Source organism: Enoplosus armatus, chromosome 8, assembly GCF_043641665.1.
Source record: "Enoplosus armatus isolate fEnoArm2 chromosome 8, fEnoArm2.hap1, whole genome shotgun sequence".
Classification (NCBI taxonomy): domain Eukaryota; kingdom Metazoa; phylum Chordata; class Actinopteri; order Centrarchiformes; family Enoplosidae; genus Enoplosus; species Enoplosus armatus.
The window spans coordinates 16680886-16701570 of record NC_092187.1 but is presented as its reverse complement, the minus strand read 5'-3'; the positions used below and the strand labels follow the sequence as shown (position 1 = coordinate 16701570).

Genomic DNA, 20685 nt, shown 5'->3' with positions numbered 1-20685 from the left:
CAGGTTCACAATAAGTGTGTTTCCATACAATTCAATTTGTGCATGTGCTGTCCTTTGTGTCCTATAAAGGTCAGAGTACTTCACTTTTTGAAACACAGCCTTCTTTCAGCTACTGTTCAGCCAACCCTTGCCACGTCCATCCTGTGTAGAAGTGAAATGTATTATTATTTTTTTTACTGAATAGTTTGGCTGAGCATGCATGCTCTTTTCCAGCAACACCCTGTCAGGTACAGGTACACTGAGAAATGAAATGACGGAAACCGACAGAGTCATTAATAGAGCATAAAAATAAATAATAAACAAGTTACAGGCTCAATAAATGCTGTTGCAGGCAGGTAGAGGATAATTATTAAGATCATTCTTGAAGTTACAGCGAGTGTTTTGATTTTTAGGAGGAACCAATTAGGTAGGGACTAAATACTAGTGAAATGTCACTTGCGTTGTAAACTCAAGTATCACGTAAATTGTCCCGGTTTAAATCTGGTATTTACACTTTCATGGCCATTTGAGGGCTGTTCACACTGTGGAAAAGAAAGTTTGAGTACATGCAAATCCTCACTTTGATGTCTAACAAGCTGTCTATCTTCTTTGTGTTTCTACTCTTAAATGTGCTCCTGCCACTGGGGTAACATGCTTGATTATAGTCTAAAATGCCTCATTATAAATTGCCTCTTCCCCTCTTGTCACTTGCTCTGTAACTTCCAGTTCCCATCTACTGACTACTCTACTCGCCTTCCTTTCTCCCCCTTCATCTTCCTGTCACTCAAATATCATCGCGGCTTTCTCATGTGTCTTGTGATGATTACAATGGAGCTAGAAGAACGCATGATGTTTGAAATATCAGAGAGACCTGAGCACCACGGAGTGACACGAGTGAACATGATGCAGTCTGTAGCTGGTGCCAGTCAGTAAGGATAAAGTCTCTCTGAACATCTGCCAAAACTCAGAGATCATCTAACCAGAGATGGGCACACAGTTCACTGTGACATAATGTCAAGCATACAAATACTAATGGCTTTTTTCCCCCTTCTCCTTTCATCCATTAAATGCCAGTTGTGTTTTTGGCCATGCTATCTTTATCACCAGGCAGGTGGTGTGGATTAACGATGCTCTCTAAACTTCAGTATGGAATCATTCACGCACCGTACAAGAAGCTTTTTAGTCTTTAACAGCCACCTGTGTGTCTCTCTTTCTTGTCCATCTTTTCCTTAATTTCCTCATCTTCTAGCCTCTCCTCACTCTACTCCTCTAACCTTCCTCTTATTTTGTCCTTTTGTCCCCTTTGTCCCATCAACCAGCCCAGCCACATCCTTTTTTGTTTCCTTTCATTCGTCACTTGTCGCAATCTACCACTTCTTCTCACTGAGCCACCTCCCTTTGGCAGCATGATGCTGCGTTCCTTGCAAATTGGCATTTCACTGGAGCTCAGGGTCCTTGGGGCGACCCCCATGCAAGAATTGCAATTTATTGATTGAAATCTTATTCATTGTCTTGGTAAAACACTGTGGTCTGAGAAGAGACATGTGAAATGTGTCCCAGTGGAAGCTAAAGTGTGTTTAATTTGACACAACTTCTTATACAAAGTAAATTTCCCTTTCCTTTTTATACCACAATCCATACAATTTAGAGATGATAATAAAAAAAATTAAAAACTTTATTTGTAAAGAACCCTGTTACAATGTAACTAAAAGTGCTCTACATCAAATTGTATAGACAAAAAAACACATTCAAAATAATAAATCAAAAGGTGGCATACAAAACATTAAAATACAAAAAAACAAACATGATAGAGTAACATTGGAACAACACTGAATATGAAAAACACACTTTTCTTAGGATTCAATAAAAATAAGATTTAAAAGGTGAGTCTTGAGATGTTTCTTAAGGAATTTACAGAAGTTGCATTGTGGATATTTGTGGGTAGGTTGTTGTAGTTTCACAGTTTTGGTCCATAATAAGAGAGGGCTGCCTGTCCATACAATTACAGGCAAGCGTTTGTCTTTCCCTTTCAGTTTTATCAGTCAGATAAAGATTTAAAATAAAAAGCAAACATAAAAGTTGAAATCTTGAAAAACAGTCTCCCACGCACTTATCCAAAATAATGCTAACACCAGGGCAGTTCAACCAGCTTGCATTTTAAGTTCACAGAGTTATACAAGTGCAGCCTGCAGCTCTTGCACAGATAATGGGCCATGACCACGCAGGAAAATATAAAAGAGAAGAAGCAGGGTGGGGGTAAAAATAACAAAAGAGGGATGAATACACAGTAATGAAATGGAATCTCGTCTTCCATCTGAAAAGAACATCAAAGGAGATGCTTAATCTCAGGAGGCAGTACTTTGTCATTTGACGTGCATCCCCTCTGTCTCTCAATCCCTCTCCATCCTCCATCCATCCCTCTCTCATGATGAGATGGATGATGATGAACGTGCGTGAGGGAGAGAAAGAGGGAGGGAGGGAGGGATAATACCTTCTGAATACATGATGAATGTAGTCATCGGGCTTAAACTGACTGGGGGGCGAGTGGCGCACGGAGACCGAGAGCGTGCATGTGAGTGACACCGAGCACCATCACCAACTCTCCCCTGCAGCCTCTCTCAGTCTCTCCATCCTCCTCCTGAAGAGAGGGAATCACGCAACAGACAAGACAAGTAAAAGAGAGGATAAAATGTTCCTGTTTTTTTCTTTTCTTTTTTTTTTAACTGAGCAACCAGAGGCAGTGAGAGACGCAGGAGTGAAGCGCATCTTGTCGTAGGCACCAGCCCACCCAAAAAAAGCTTTTCACTAAGCAACAAGATCAGGAGCTGTGCTCAGTGCGCACAGCCTGAGGAGGAGAGAGGATGCTGAACAACATGACGGACTGCGAGGAGGGAGAGGGGGGACCCAACAGCCAGGGTGAGTGACGAAACCTGCCACAGACTGATGAGAGATGGGTGTGCGTGGCAGTGTGAGGACGTGGGTGCGTCCATTTGCGTATGTGTGTGTGTGGGTGCTGAATGTGTGAGTTTGGGAAAATTAGAGGGTTATGTCATTGTCGTTGCATCTGCCTCTTTGTGTGTGAAGAGCTGAGAAAGACAGAGGTGGACAGAGGAAACTTGTCTGAGTGGCACTTGAAGGTTGACATTAAGGTTCCACGTGTTGAGGGAACAACAAGTGGATGTGCTCCAGTCAAGGATCCACCTGCTCCACAGCACCTTCACGCAGTGCACCTCCTGGGGCTGCATATGTCAACCTCCATCTGCTCACACAGTTCAGTTCCTCTTCTCTGCTGGTTCACTGCTGGTTTTTTCGAAACTGTTCTGTTTTTGGTCAATTTGACATTGCAGTGCATTAGATGTGTTTCAGATGCGGCTCATCCTGCGCCTGTAGATTCACACATCCATGTCAAACAGTTTTAAGCAGTCTACAGAAATGTTTCCAGTTGCCTGAGTGCAGCCCCTGCAGAGTGTCTGGGGAAAGCAGCCTTTCACTCTCAAACTCATTCATGTCTCTCCCCCATCAAGAACATCTCGCCAGGGGCGATATCTGCCTTTCATAATGGTGCATGTGCGTGGCTCTGAGTGTTTGTGTGTGTGTGTGTGTGTGTGTGTGTGTGTGTGTGTGCAGTCTGAGTGTGCCTAAACATGCATGCAAATATGTATGGATGGATGGCACCTATACTGTCAAATGATGCAGAACAACCTTTTTCACCAAAATCTTTTTACCTCCAGTTTGCTTTCATTAGTTATTACAAGAGCTGCAACGATTAGTTGATTAATCAATCGACAGAAAACAAATTGGCTGCTATTTTGATTTGATGCGTTTTTCAAGCAAAAATTCACTCTGGTTTCAGCTCCTCAAATGTGAAGATTTTCTTTGGATTATCTTCAGGTTTTCGACTGTTGATCAGACAAAACAAGCAAACTGGAGACATCACCATGGGCTCACTTTATAGACTCAACAATTAATTGATTAACTTAAGAAAATGATTGGCAGATTAACAGATTATTAAATTAATTGTTAGTTGCTGCACTAGTTTTTTTTCAGTGTTTGTGTACACACATCTCAGCAAGGGAAATTCTGAAATCCACATTACGTACCATTAAAACAAACACATTTTTAAACCACATGTGTTTTCCCAAATACAATAAGCTACTAAACTTTTTGATAATTTGGACCAAAATTATGTCAGTGTGTGTTTATGGGTTCCTTTAAATGTTGACACCTGTCACACACACACACACATATTGCTGCTAATATTGTCTCAGTTTCTGTATTTGTAATACGAGATAACACTGCTTACACCATTTCATAGTGTGATCACTTGAGGTGTTACAGAGATCTCGACTGGTTCTGGCTTGTTGTGGGTCTTTGTATTAAGTAGATTATTTTCATTATGCAGAATCGGATCCATTTGGGAATCCACACACTTGCAGAAAAGTCGAATGTGTGTTTGCAAAAGAAAAACTTTTCTGTCCCTGGAGGATTTTATTCGGCTCTAATGTAACTGGCTGACCTCCCGAAGCCTGTTATTGTAAGTATTAAGGCAGAAAACTGGATTACAAGGACTCTTACATTATATTGAGTGGAAATTCAGTCTACCGAGAATAACAGCTATAACAGCTTTAACGAGCTCACATGTTCTGAACAGGAAATATATAGTTGGCAATACACACACCAGTGCTGTCTGGGTTTTATGATGACGTTGTTGTCTGTGTGTTTTCACACAAGTGATTTTCAGATGTTAATAACAGTAAGAGTAGACCACATATGAAAGAATTATATAATAAATTAGGCTAAATATATCTGGAAATAAAACTAAAAACATGGTTACACCAGAAAACATTTAGCTTTCTTTCATTGTCTGGTGATAATAGCTCAGTAGATCTGATTATGTCACACATTATTTGTAGAGGTTTGAGGCCGTTCTCATTTGGGTAAAATGGTTGTATTTCTGTTTTTTGTTTACTTAAAGCCTGCACACTTTTGTCACTGGAAGAATTTGTGAAACAGTGTTGGAGGATCATGGTGAACACATCAGAAAAGTGTGAGATATCATAAACAAAAATTAGACCAGTAAGTAAAGTTAGTTATTGTCCCTCATGTCTGGAAGAAACAAAATAATATCAGAGAAACAACAACATTGAAGTGAGACTGTCATTTTTGCTGATCAACTTTGGCCACAAGTTACTCGTATGAGGATCACTGATAAACTGTAGCTTGTGTAAAAATAGCAAAAGTAGAGATGGGTCAGCAAACTGGCTCAGTAAGTCAGTTATAAAGCAATATCTAGCTTAATTTAGCTCACATTTGCTACCATTATGGAAGCTAATGTTAGCTAACATCAGCTGTTTTTGTTCAATGAACTAATTGAATTATTGATGGTGTCGCTAGAGGAAAAGTTAAGGGATCACAAAAGTCATCAGCATACATCATCTGCGAACCATGCATATCTGTACAAAATCTACCAATTCATCTGGTTGATGTTGAGATACAAGATAAATGGAAACTTTGACCTGCTGGTGGCGCTAGAGGAAAAAAATCAAGGAATCACCAAAGTCAGCGGGATTCATCCCCCGGAGACCATGAATGCCTGTGCAAATTTCATGTCAATCCATCCAATAGTTGTTGAGATATTTCAGTTGGACCAAAGTGGTGAACCAACCGACAGACAGACAGACATAGAGCCTGTTACCACAGCTAAAAAACAAACCACAAAGAAATGTCGCTTTTCTGCTCATCGCCACAAACTAAGAAATAAATTAAATGTATGGTTGCATGAGGCAGATACTGTATATGCCAGGAATCTCAACTCCTCGTGAGTATTAGACTACACAGTAGAGGGACAATGACCTTTTGCTTTTTAAAGGTCATGATTTGAGCAACACTATTGCACCACAGGGGTGAAAAATGAGGTGGCCTTCGTGGTGCTAATGGAGTGTGGTCACGATATGAACAGAGCACACAGAACAAGCGTACAGTACACGCTAATGACTAAGCTGGGATCACACCTGGAAATACCATCTCATTACAGTGCCTGTTTTAACAGAGCGGGCGAGAGGACAGATTTATGAGAGGCTCGAGGCCACACGGCAATAAAAATGGATTAGATCTAATCAATAAGCTCAACGGGAGTGATTGTGAGGTGAAAAGAGGAATTTGTCATAGACGGTTCAATCCTGATGCAGGTTTGCTCCTAAAAACACTGAAGTTCATTTCGTTTTGACAGTTAAAGTAAATTACTTTCCTATTCAGTTGCACATTGATGAGTCTACACGCCTTTTAGCTCTTTCTTGTGATTCATAAATTACCTTCTAATTTGTTTTAAACATCGTGGAGCATCCATTAAGAATTCATTGTCGTTTTGCATTTTGTACAACATTAAGAACTGATGAGTATCCTGTGTGTGGGAGAGCTGCCTCATGGTTAACCATTTAAATCTGAAAACTGACTTAAAAGAATGAAAAGAGATGCCCTTCACTAAATATAGAGCTCTTTTTCTCTTTGCGGGGTCTTGTTAGTAGGGTATACTCAGAGTTACTAGTTTATTAGGTGCATCTCTACAGTGTAATGAAATTTAATACTCATATAATGCACTATTTCCGATGATTGTGAGGCTTATGTTCAGTTTGTGTTGAGACTTTGTCAACGTTTTGGTGATTTTTGAGGCTGAAGTTAATGCTGTTGTTGTTGTTGTTGGCCTGCACACTGCTGGAAGTAATGTTGCAATATTTTACAGAAGAGCAACATAAATATACTAAATTACAAGTTCAAAATGTCTCTTAAATAAACGTATAAAAGTATTTGAAAATGTACCTTAAGTATCAAAAGTAAAAATACTCGTAATGGCACCATTCCGAATGTTTATCATATATCTAGATATTATCCGAATATTATTTCTGATGCTTTAACATGTCACTAAAGTGTTAGTGCCTTCAAAGTGGAGCTTATTTTAACTGCTTTATATACTGTTGGGTAGTTGAATCTATAACAATGCAAATCTGAAAAATTGTTAACTACAGCTATCAAATAAATGTAGTGGAGTAAAAAGTACAATACAACCTCCTGAAATGTGTGTGTACATAAGTCGTATGCCATGTAAATAGTAAGTGGACATAAACAAAATATAAGAACACATTTTAATATAATACAATCCCTTACATTACAACATAACCATAAACTACAGTGCAATCTCAAAAATGACCATAAAGTTGAATCAACAGGCATCTAACCTTCAGCCATCCTAATTAGTGACTCATCCTGAGTGCATCGTGCAGCTGTCAAACCTGCAGTAAAGTCTCTGAAATGTTGGAAACAGGAGCCATTCCCTTCTTGTTCACAGTCCTGTACCGTCCCGGGCGTTACAATCGAGCTGCAGCCACCAAAATACTGCTTGTATCCTCTGGCGCAGCTGGTGCAGGAGATAAACAAAGGTCAGGTCAATGTCAGATTTTTGGCCACATTTACATAAAAGCATGTAATGACACAGTGTGTGAGTAATGCAGGGTCACAAGTGAGGATTTTATCATAATGCTGGAGCCGATAGAAGAAAACAAATATACAGATGACATATATGATAATAAAAAAAACTGGCAGTAGAACAAATAAAGATGTTTTTGAAAGCGTCAACACAAACAGTGCAAAGCTGTGTAATTCTCTACAGTGTTACAGTTGTTTTCAGAGAAACAGGACAAATCTGAGAGTTGAGGTGGTGATGTGCAACATCACCCAGCTGAATGTTCTTGTGAGGTTTTGTACTTGTAATGTCACATTTATTTATAAATGTGTAATAATGTTTTACTTTACAATGGTGTTTGGATGTTTGGATGGGCTCCTATTCATTTTAATGGTTTGTTCAAATATATGATGCTGCTACCCCTCTCAGTGTCCTTGTCATTTTGGTCGGTCAATATGAGCTCTGGGGGGCAGATGGTCTGGAAGTGCCCTCTTAGGGCTGTTTAGACTGGTAGAGATTAAACCTTGGTTTGAGGTGCGTGCACACACAAATACATTGTACAGTATTTACTCAGTACATGAAGATATATAAATGTGCCATTTGTTTAATCAGTTTAATCAGTTTATTAATTTCAGCAGAGCAAATCAACAACAGGACTTCAAAAAGCAAGACTAAGAGTCTACAGCCATGCTAGCAGCTCTGTGAGGCTGTACATAGGCACAGCTGTGCTTTGAGCTAAATGCCAACATCAGCATGCTAACATGCTCACAGGGACTATGCTAACATTCTGGTGTTTAGCAGGTGTAATCTTTATCATGTTCACCATCTTAGCATTAGCACTAAATACAAAATACAGCTGAGGATGATGGGAATGTCATCAATTTTGCAGGTATTTGGTCATAAAACAAAGTATTGGACAAATAACAACTTTTGACCTGATGATGGCGCTAGATGAAAAGTCACAGGATCAAAGTTATTGCAATTCATCCTGAGGGGAACATGAATGTCTGTGCCAAATTTCATGTCAATCCATCAAATCTTTGTAGAGATTTTTCAGTCTGTACTGACGTGGTGGACTGACCAACTTTGCTTTGTTTTGATATTTATTTGGTTTTACTTGAATAGGCCTGAAGATGTAAAGTTGTCCAGAAATTTAGAAGAATAAATTCAAATATTATAGGAAAGTCTAAAAAATATTTATCTTGTGACCCTTAGCGGGAGTCCCGACCCCCAGGTTAGGAATAACTGCCTTACAGGAGACACCCGTTGCTTTTATCAGTCAGAGCACGTTATTGAAATGAATTACTTCCAACAGGATTGTTTTAACTAAATTGCTCCTCAGTCAGCAGAGTCACTTCTGCTCTCCCTCTCTCAGGTGAATGATTAATGGCTGACAGAGCAAAGCAGACAGGGAACAAATCAATTCATTGTACTTAAAGGAGTACTCCAACATTTTGGGGGAATATGCTGATTTGCTGATTCTTGCCGAGAGTTAGATGAGAAGATCGATACCACTCTCATATCTGTACGGTAAATACGAGGTTAGAGCCAGCAGCTGGTTAGCTTAGCTTAGCACAAGGACGTTAAAAAGCGAACAGCTAGCCTGGCTCACTCCAAAGGCAAAAAAAATGGACTACCAGAAACTCTAAAGCTCACTAATTATCTGTCTCATTTGTTTAAGCCGTACAAAAATTGGCTTGTAACGTAAACATCAAGTACATTAAGCAAACAAGATACAACATGATAATTAAGCTTTCAAGGTGGTGGTCGGCAGATTTGGTTACCCCCCGTTTCCAGTCTTTGTGCTAAGCTGAGCTAACTCTCTCCTGGCTGTAGCTTCATATTTAGCATGAGAGTGGTATCCACCTTCTCATCTAACTCTCTGCAAGTTTTTGTCAAATAAGCGTATTTCCCAAAATGTCAAACTATTGCTTTGTTAGTCAGATATGTGCGCACCTCCCGCCCTCCATAACACAACCACATCCCACTGAGATGGACTTAATCTGCTTGCCAGATGTCGTTAGCTCATCCACTGGTGTTTGAATCCGAATCAATTTGTCTGATTGCCCATACGTTAATGCAGAGTGTCCACCATTGTAATTTCACTGAGAGAGAAGGGTCACCTGACACATCAGCATAGATGGATGAATGACGCACAGACAAAACTCCTTCTTCTATAAAACAGACGAGGATACATCGTCCTTGCCAGGGTCATAGCTGTAGGCTAAACGACAGAAAATTCACCCGTTACAATTTTATCACATTATTAGTATTAACCATTAGTAACCATAGTAACAGAAGCAGAAGCATCATTATTATGATCGTACTGTAATAAACAGGAAATTAGTCAGGGAAACAGCAGAAGTTATTAAAAGCTAACATTTTTTTACAAACAAAATTTTAAAATACAGAAATACATTAGACGTTGTTTGTGTGTGTGTGTGTGTGTGTGTGTGTGTGTGTGTAGCCCACAGGACTGTAGCCCAGTTGAAACAGACAGGCTAACTGTCCAGTTTGTGTTTGTTGTGGTGGTCATGAGCTGTCATGTAAATGTGCATCAGGTATTATCTCATCGCAGAGCAGTGCTGCATTATGTAAAGCTGCCCTCTTAATGCCATATGAAGGATTTTAATATTGCTTGTAATTTCACTGATGTATCCTCGGCTGATTTATAGCATTAATAAACTGGCTCAGAACAGAAAATGCACTAACAATACTGATATAGTTTTGACATGTCAGACTTTTACCTCCAGGTAGTGACGGGGGGCAGGGGGGTGGTACGATGAGTAACAGGAAGATAAGTCACGAGTCAGTGTTTATCAGTAATCCTCTGACTTGTTGTCCCGCCTCTTCAGTTACTGAACTGAACTGAAGAGAGTGTCAGACACTGACTTTAATCCATATAGAGTGAGTAGGTCACAATGTCGAAGTTGGATTAAGGGGGTCTTTACATCTTGTGCACATTTGTATAGATTGATCCATTTCAATGTGCTTAATGTATGTATGTGATCCATTTTTCAAAATAAACCCACCTACATCACATTCATGTCTTCTTATAGTAACATCACTGCACCGTTTACACTGCATGCAGTAACGTTAACATGTGTCATCATATTGAGGGGCCTTTATTTACCTCTATTTCAGTCATTTTGGTTGAAAGTAAATTATACTTGTCAATTTGTGTGACATCAGTTTCCTTCCAGAAAAATATGCAGCATTGAGGTCACCACTGACTGAACTGTTTTCCTGGAAGTTCCCGAAACATGAACTTTTTGGCCACATGAGGGCAACATAACAAGCTGTAAGAATAACACAGACATATTATCAACTTTTGAAGTTGATATGGTGAATGTGTTAGCAAACAGTTGCTTATTCACACATCCAGCAGATACTGAGCAACATTAGCATTCATTTGGAGTCGTGTTTCTGACCACCTGATAAATGAAAGTCCAATATTCACTCTACTTATAGATCTGTTTTGGTATCCAACAACTCCAGAGAGAAATATCTGGCTCTATAGCTGCAAAATACACCACTATGTTCAGCAGGTAACGTAAAGTGTGTTTTACCTGCTGCGGATGAAAACAACAATATGAGAGCAATGAAAGTGAACCAAAACAGTAAAGTTGTGGCCTTAAAACCAAACCAATGAGTTAATAGAAGCTATAAAGCTCTGTAGAGATGAGGGGATTTGCAGAGTCGGCTGATGATTATCTGTGGGTTTGTCACTACGAGCAACACCTTTCACATTACACAAAGTCATTTGATCTATTGATAATTCAAAAATGATAATATCAGCTTTAAGATTAGGCAAAGATCATACGCTGTGCAAACCTAACTTTTTGCAGCCAAGGCAGACCTCCTGCTTGAGTGGTTGTTTTCATTTTAAACATTTGGACAAACAACCATTTTGCTCTATTTCTTTATTGTCTCACATTAAGATATGAAACTATCATGTCTTTCTTGTGCTCCCCTGTGACACCTACTCTCTGAGGCACTTCACAGTCATATGACTCACTGGGGCTTTGATGGCTTTACTAAGACCACGATCACTCTACAGAGGCCGACACTTTGAGATCCAGGAGCAGAGCGACTGACCTGGCGAAAGACAAGTTGGGAATAGTGATAGAGCTTTCCTCTAATCTTTCCCACTGAGCTACAACATCTCTCCCACCCAGTCATCTCCGATTGGAGATTATTAAATACAGTGTGGTCTAATCCTTCCTTGCTCATCGCTTTTCAGCTGTCCAGTCGCATCACCCGGTCTGTGGGGGAAACAGAGAGCATCGCTGTTTCTTCTCAGCCTGTCATCAGTGTGCAAATATACTTAATAGTTTCACTTTATTCACATTGTCCATTGTTAATGTTGTTAAAGCCGAAGTTAATGCTGAAACTGAGGTTTATTCAGTCAACATGTTCAGCTGTTTTAGGAAATTATGTAGCCTTTATTTTAAAATGGAAGAATATAATTGTGATACATTTTTAAGGATTTAAGTCAGTAGGAGCCAGTAGGCTTGAGGCTGAGAGCCACAGACAGGGTGGGGAAGTCGGCATGTTTTGAGACAAGGACTAATGCATTGCTGAATTTAGTCTTTGCATGAGATTTGTTCACAACAACTAACAAAACAAAAACATTTTGCCAGCCATATCCTTTAGTAGCAGCTTGTCTAATATGAAAACACAACATCGACAGATCTGTGATTAAATCAGGACGACTGACTGTAGAGTACAAAGTAAACAGGAACATTTATTAGAAATGTGTAACCTATAGTACAGCACTTTGTAAAATAGCAGGAACACATGAGGTAAATGTATAGTGACAAGTGTAAGAATTTCTTTTTCCTCTATGAAATGTCCAAACTTCCTGCTGCTGCATTCCTGCTTGCAGGACGTTTTTCTTGTTATTCTACAGCTCAGAATAAACACCTGTCTGTCTTTCTCTTCTCCCATCCATGAGTTTACTCATCTTCATCACTACTTTATCACCCTTACGTGCATCTACAGAAACTTTTCATTTGACTCTCACATTGCCATATTAGCGTTTTGCCTTTATCTGCCTTTATCTTACCTGTTTATTGTATACATGCCATGTGAGGGAAAGCAATCCAGTAAATGGTGCAGGTCCCTTTCCTTTACATCACATGGTGAAATCACTCTTATTGACCTCCATGCACCCTTGAGTGCATCTAGCTGTGGATGAATCAGCTGTGATGTTCCCTTGTTGGGGGAAATGTGGAGAATACATAGGAGCTTTGTTTGTTTTCATTCAAAAAGTACAGATGAGTCACTCATTACAAAGACTTTGCTGGTTCTATAAGAAATAAGCCGAGGGGACATGTGTTACAGCTCCTTTCAGCAGATTTCTAAACTACTGATGAAATCAGTAGTTTAGAAATCACACAAACTATCTGTAATGTTTGTTGTTTTTAGGAATCTTTTGGTGTTGCACATACTGAGTATGTAAAGTTCAGTTCAGTCCAGTGTAATCTTGTTATTACTTCCTGCCATGAAGCTACTGATATGTATTATTTGATACTAATCATAAAGGTAGTCTTTTCAGACAATGATATGTAGTACAAAGTTGCCATGTATGCAGCAAATAAAGAATATTATGTAAAAAGTCAGTATCAGCGGAGTTTCCTTCCATCATCGAATCATCACCTACATCTGGGGAATGAAGAAGAAATTAACAACACTACAAACAACAGCAAACCGAAAACAGCTCTATTTTTTCACTGCTGTTTTCTCTTTTGAGACTGTTGACAACAGAAAATCAACATCATTGGTTGCTCAAAACCAGATATGTTTTTATTCAGCAGCTATTGACATGACATTCTTATACCACCGCAAAACAAAGATGTTTGTATTAAGACTTTTCCTTCTGACTGCAAACAAGACTCTGATCTTTTAAACATGAATACAATATTTACATGAACTGTAACCAAGTAGTTTTAGTTTCCTAAACTTTAAAAGTTAAAAAAACAACATTATCATTGAGGTATGAGGACCTTGCAGTCACTAAGGAATGCTTTTGTTTTGCATTTGATCAAACTACGTTTCCTTCCAATCATGCAGCATTTGAGCCTTCACCTCAGGTTAAAGGAAACTTTAGACAAATTGGTAAAAGCATTTATTCGCTTTCTTGCCCAGAGTTAGACGAGAAGACTGATATCACTCTCTTATCTGTGCGATAAATATGAAGCTACCACCAGCAACTGGCTAATGTAGTGATATGAAAAATCTGCCTACCAACACCTTTAAAGGTCATTAATTAATATGTCTTACCTCTTTTGTCATTTTTTTTAAACAATATCTTAGTCTGGACCCATTGCCTGGCAACCAGCTGAGACTCCAGGAAGTTACTGCTCCAAGAAATAGTCTGGCACATAACCAACGATTTGTTGCTTTTACACTTTATGCGGTTACCTTCGGACAGAGCTAAACTGAGTTAGCCAACTGATGGTAGTTGCTTCATATTCAGTGTACAGATATTAGAGAGGTATCAGTCTTCTCTAACTCTTAGCATATTTCCCCAAATGTCAAATTTTTTCATTAAGATTCATGAAAATTATCACAAAGTTGTCACCCAACAGCAACTATATATTACATTCCCTGTTATTTGTCATTAATGGCAATGTTGCAATAGGACATACATGACACACACTGTTCAGTCGTCCCATTAAGGTAGAAAGCTGCAGTCTACACTTCAGTGGGTGCGACTCTTTTGCATCTCTAACTCATTACTGCTGCGTGGGCTGTGCTCCACTATGTGGGTGAAGCAGCAGTGGATTTAGCGGATGTAGTAAGCAGATTATACAAGTGTAAAAATGTGTGATATTAATTTAGAAATGTAATGGCGTTTTTGTTTATTTGAGCCAAATGCAAAACATTGGCTGTTCGTAGGTTCCTGTATTTATACACTACCATACGGGTGTTGGCTGCTTATCATATTGCATCTCTGTCGCCACATCTAAGCCTCTCCTGGCTTTCAAACATGTGTAACAGGAACAGGGTGGTCTCATTAGCTGCTGGGTTATACAGGGAACGCCAATTTTCCCCAGAGTGATATTCTCTTTGGTAAACATGCTCATATGTTTTGAAGAGGCAGAAGCTTAAACTGATTTCAGAGCCAACAACATTGTTTTGTTTTACACGAAAACACTTCACATCTGGAAGTGTTGAGGCTGGTTTGAATTTTCAGCACTTTTCGCCTTCATTTTTCATACACCATGACGAGCTCTGTTGACAAGTTGCTGCCGCATTCACCTGATTTGCATAAAGTGCAGCTAAATATGATTCGATGCTGGGTTGTTTTGACATGTGTTGTGCATGTCTGGAAAACAATAGAGCGCAAAAGAAAGTGTTTTCTCCTGCCGAACATAAAATGTTGTTAGAGGAGAAGTGGAACCTTTTCTGAAGATGTCGTGAACCCAAAAGCACGACGCCGAGACAGGCAATATGCAATCAAGTTCAGTTTACTGGAAAGGCAGGCAAGGGTCAGAGTACAGGGTAATCAGTCCAATTGGCAAACAAATCAGAAAAGGGGCAGGCAGGAAAAGTGTGGTCGGGGAAACAGGCAAACAGGATCAAACACAAGCAGACGAGGAACAAGGTAATGCTGCATCAGGGAGCAAGTGAAAGGGGGCTGGTATATATACTGAGGGCTGCAGGTGAGAAACGGCTGGCAGGAGGGAGAGGTGGGATCTGAAATGACAGGAGAGTTAGTGAACTGGCATGAAAGTAGAAACCAAATACTGAGAAGGTTATGAACTGGAAGGACTCGTGACAAGACGCGTATCACACTTTGAGCGAAATGCTAACGTCAGCACGCTAAAATATTCATAATGACAATGTTAACATGCTGATGCTAAACAGGTGTAATGTTTACCATGTTCACCATCTTAGTGTAGCATGTTAGCACGCCAGCATTTGCTAATTAGCACTAAACACAAAGTACATCTGTAATCTGTAAGTGCATCGGGACTAATGACCCCCACACATCTTATACCATCTCATATCAGCAGCCTGTGACTCCATTAATCGTTGCAAGTCTGTCAATAGCTGGAATCCATTTGTCAATAGTATCTTGTCAGAAGAAAGAGGCAGTAACTTCATTTAGGACAGTTAATGTTTTCCTGCTATCCTCCTGCCCAATCCACCTCCTTATCTTATCATGGACACCCTGACTGAACATGACCCTGACCTCTCTGGAGTCTTCTCCCCTTTGTGAAAGTTTAACCCTGTGTAACCTCAGTTTTATCACCTAAGAAAGGGAATGGTACATTTTATTTCAACACACAGTTAAGGTTTACGAGCAGGGCTGTAGCTACCATTGTGGACACTGAGGTCATGTGCTTTTGTTCTGTTTTCTTTACAGCAAAATGGGGGAGTTACATTTTACAATTTCATTTAACTATATGTTATAGATTACACTATTTTTAGCCATGCTAACATTATGCATTTAGTGCTAATTAGCAGACATTAGCATGCTAACAGCCTAAATTAAAATGGTTACCATGGTAAACGTTATAACCGCCAAATATCAACATGTTAGCATTGTCATTGCGAGCATGTTAGCATACTGATGTTAGCATTTAGCTCAAAGCATCACAGTGCAATATATTTACATTGTAGTCGAACAGAAACAAATCAAATAAAAGAGATGCTGTTACGCACCATAATTTGATTCCTGACTGTGTGAAGGCTCTGAAACAGCATTTAGACCTTCATGTTGGGAAATAAAACCTACATAAAACAGCAGCTGACAAAACAATTGAGTCCAGTTTGCTACAAAAACTATATATGAACACAAATATGAAAACATTTGTCTGTCCTTTTCTGACTCTGTTTATGAGAAACTAGTGTACCATTGAGGTCAGGCTTGCTATTATCTACTATTAGAGCTAAATGCTAACATCAACAATGCTACCATTCTCATGTTTAGAAGGTCTTATGTTTGATGTTCACCATATTATGTTAGCGAACACGCAAAGTACAGCTGAGGCTGATGGGTATGATGGTATTTTTGTGATAAACCAAATATTGTACAAATTTAAATTCTGACCTGATGATGGTGGTCGAAAAATATTTCATGGCAAGCCATCCAAGAGATATTTCTGTCTTGACTGAAGTTGTGGACCGACCAACTGATTGACAGACAAGAGAGTCTGGCACTGTTAAAATTCATTATCACTCATATGTTCTGTACAAACAGTGGATATATCTGGCTTTACAGAGATCCAAGTCACAACATAATTAATCTTGTAATATAACTCCTGCTGCAGAAAACATAACTGCTAAACTCAATATTCTGTCCTCATTCCGGTTTTAATGGCAATGCTTTTTTGGCAGAAAGCATCATATTTCAGTGTCACCCCTGCTGACTAGAATTTGCCAGAGAGACGGAAACACAGAAACAGGCTGTGTGCGACACCGACAGTGAAAGAGAGGAGATAGATTTAAATTAAACAAATGACTTCATGGAATTAGCTTTAATTCCTCAGTTACAGCAGGCGAGGTGAAAATGAATGAGGTATGTGTGTGGTTGATGTAACTGTGAGGTTGCTGTGCAGCTGATTGGTGCAGTTCTCTCACATGCAGAAGTTAATTTCTGCCTTCCTCTGTGGCCTCCAGCAGCTGCTGGATAATCCCCTTGAGCCTGCGTCCTATTAAGCTTTTAAAAGCCGGTATAAACTGTCCATTTTGTAATAGCCATGTCACATCAAGGGTACAAATCTACACCGCCCACTGCCTTTCATCTGTATGCTGCGGTCAAGTCATCGTCACGGCTCTGCCTCCTGCAGCAGCATCATTATAAACATCTTTCTGAGCCGATCACTTATCAATACGTCATGGCTGTCTGTCCCCAGGCTAAAACTGGGATGTAGACAGAAGGATTATCCAGTAGTGGCAAACACACAAAACTGAACATTCGATTCGAACTTCTCTTCAAATGTTTTGTTTTCAGGGTAAATTTAGGACAAATCATTTCCTGTAATATAACTTTTCACTAACACAACCACTTACTGATTTCCTCACCAAAATCTGTAACCCCCTACTCCAGAAATGTCGTAGTATAATATAGAGGCAGAGCCGAGCTCCAGTTAATGAACCCTCAGTTCAGAGATTCAGATGCATTATGCTAGTAGCGGCTAACATAAACCTCAAGCCACTAGCCTCAAGCAAAGGTGAGGAGCGGTCTACAGAGGCCTGGTAAGCTCACTTCTTTCTAACTCCACATTCCCATATTTATTGCATTTTCAAACTTGTGGTCTTCAGCTCCAACCTGCTCAAGATCACTTCAGGAAATTTAACCGATTTCGTGGAGCTCCCCCTGGAGCCACAAAAGGCTTTATGCAACTTTTTTAACATATGCAATAGTGCTCTTTAATTATATATATCAATATTTACCTCATATTTATATAATAAAACAAACATTGAGCCCTTAAAAGCTGAACTTATTTACTTACGGTTTAAACTGTGCCATTTCATTAAGACTTAATAAGTCAATAAACCCATCCATCCCTGCATACACTGAGTTACGGGCTGAAAAATATTGCAATGCTGTGTTTTAGAGGGGCTTTAGAAATTGCACGCATACACACAGACAAAGAAATACAAAAGAGCTCATCCTGGGGCAGTAATTTGCTGCGGACATGATGAATGTGGGTCAGACGGGGCGGCTCGTCCTGATCTGACCCGTACACATGTGTGTTATTGCTTCACATGTTCACATCAGCCACCACACATACACCCACTGTGTCTGTTCACTGGTGTTTTAATGAGCTCCTTCAACTGTTTATTTCTGCCTCTAGATTATATTTTGAATTTAACTCTCAGGTTTTTCATTGCTGTGGCAGACGTAGCTCTGCGTGGTCACTTTGCATGACAGTTTTCTGGATGTTCTCAGGTGTCGGAAGCTTTTACAGCTGAATACAGATAAATCTGAAGTGCTGTTCACACCCGTATAAACCTCTTAGTTCTCTTCACTTGCAGGAATTTATCTATGTAGGTCTCTACTTTCGAAACTCTTTAATCTCCCGGCCTATGATTCTTGTGTGTTGTGTAATCAAAGGGGAGCTGTTGTCTGTGCTTTGATTTTATTACTACATGGGCTCACCTGGACTGCAGGTAGTCCAAAGTACCACAGACAGACAGGAATATTGCTTTGTGGTTTTACTTTGTCTACATGTTGCTGCATGACCCCTACGATTAAGTGTTACTGACACATTTCTAAACACAATACACATGATACGATGTGTGAAGGAAACTACAATGACAAGGCAAAATTAGACTGATGGTTTTTGTAGCCTTGTCTGTCGCAGCAGTGGATCAGGAGATCAATTCGAGGGAGGCCTCTGGTTGTTTGGTTCCACTCCAAGGTCACTGGCTGATTGCAGTGAAGGATGAGGAGGGGGATGTGCTCTCTGATCTGAGGATAGAAATACACAAGTGAGGTGTGTTTTTTTTATGTTTGCCTACAGCTTGTAAATGGATGATTATTGTTGACACTTGGGGGGTAAAATACACAGATTTGATAGCTCTGGAAATATAGCTTTTATTGTTGTCTGCATGTTCTGCAGTGTAATAAAGGGTGTTTATCACACAACACTCACATCCCATCTCATCCATGGGTAATATCTCAGGGCCGTCAGCAAGAATCCATCACTGCTTGTTCGCTGACTTTGACACGCAGCTTCATTGCGTGAGAAACATGAAACTGTTTTAGCATCTCTTTGAGGGTCAGGAGGCAGAATACAGACGTCAGATCCAGACTGTGAAGTGTTTGAAGGTTCAGCTAATCTGCCTTCTCTGCTGCGGAGTGTTCAACATTTAAGAAATAAATCATAAATAAATCATTGTGTAGAATATATAGAGGAGCCAATACATATTGAAAAAACTTAAGAAATCGTTAAAACTCAGCCGCATTATTTTAAAGGGTTATTTTATCATTTTTATTTTCATCTAATTTCTCACTTCACCCTTTTATTTAATGTTAGTTACAGTTACCACCCCCTCACCCTTCAGCCAATCACCTGCCCCCATCAACAACAAGACAACCATACAAAACATGTCACAAACACACACATACTTATGCATGCACAGAGAAAGTCCTGTCACACACACACAAAGGCATTCGGTAAAACATGGTCAAATCGCAATTTTTTAAAAGCTGATTTCACTCTAAGCCAAGAGCTGAAATGAGCTTTAAATGCAGATTTAAAAATCGTGGTGGATTACAGAATACTCAGGTGGTTGGCTTCAACATAATCTAAACTGCAACTACGAGTAGAAATAAAAGACCTGCTGTGAGTCTTAATGTCACAAAATACAGTTTTGACTGGCCTCATATCAACTGTCTGCTGCGCTGTCTGAGGTTGTTTCATCTATATATCTGATATCATTTGCAGCAGCAGAAACAAAAAACTAAAATGAAGGGTTCACTGTTTTTTAAGTAATTTTAAAGGTCTTTTCACATCAAGTCCAGAGAGTGGCATATAGTGTTCAGGTGTTTTGAGCATGTTGTGTTCAGGTATTGATAGAAAGCTGATAAAAGCTCCTAATCCTTCATGCAAACTCAAAAAAACAACATAAAATTGAAATGCTTTCTAATCCAATTTGACAGGCAATGCGTCTTTAGGAGAGCAGTCCGTCGTTCAAAGGATTATGTGCTGCGTGAGAGCAGTTTGGCTGGTATCTGACTCTCCTTTAAAGATTAGTGTATAATACTGCTGCTGTTTGGGGAATTGAAAGAGACGACTTGATTGTGTTGCTTTCACCAAGCAGGAGCTGCAGGACGTCCCCTCATGTGGCTCTTTTCACAACTTGTACACACTTCTAAATGCCATTGCACTCCATGACAATGTGAGCATTTACATTTGCAGAGGTGAAACTTTAATTTGTTCGTTTTTGTACTGGATTCTTATTCTTTTTAGTTTTTGCACTCACTGTTTTAGAGATAGGTAACAAGGACCGAGGCAGAGAGATGTCCCGTAATGAGAGCTCGTAGGGGTGAGGAAATGTCTAAATGCCTCAAAGTTTGAACATAAATTCAAGACAGTCAGACTTGGATTAAAGAGGAAGTGCTCACAGTGCATACTTAATCTCATTAAAGGAGGGCTATGTTAAACTGATATGGCTGCCTGCGGTTTCAGTGGCTTACAATCAGAAACTGTAATGAAACTCTTTGTGCTTTGGTTTGTAAGTCATCATGGCTTTTATTAAATTCTATTGAATATTAGATGCCATGA

The 20685-nt window shown here is 39.6% G+C and overlaps 1 protein-coding gene across 1 annotated transcript in view; it reads left to right on the top strand.

Moving 5' to 3' along the window:
* Positions 1–2852: 2852 nt before the first annotated feature.
* The window catches only part of slc12a5b (solute carrier family 12 member 5b), a 34067-nt gene continuing 16234 nt past the window's right edge, over positions 2853–20685 (top strand). The window contains exon 1 of the mRNA XM_070909844.1: positions 2853–2895. Within this exon, the coding sequence (XP_070765945.1) occupies positions 2853–2895 (43 nt within the window). The remainder of the gene's footprint in view (positions 2896–20685) is intronic.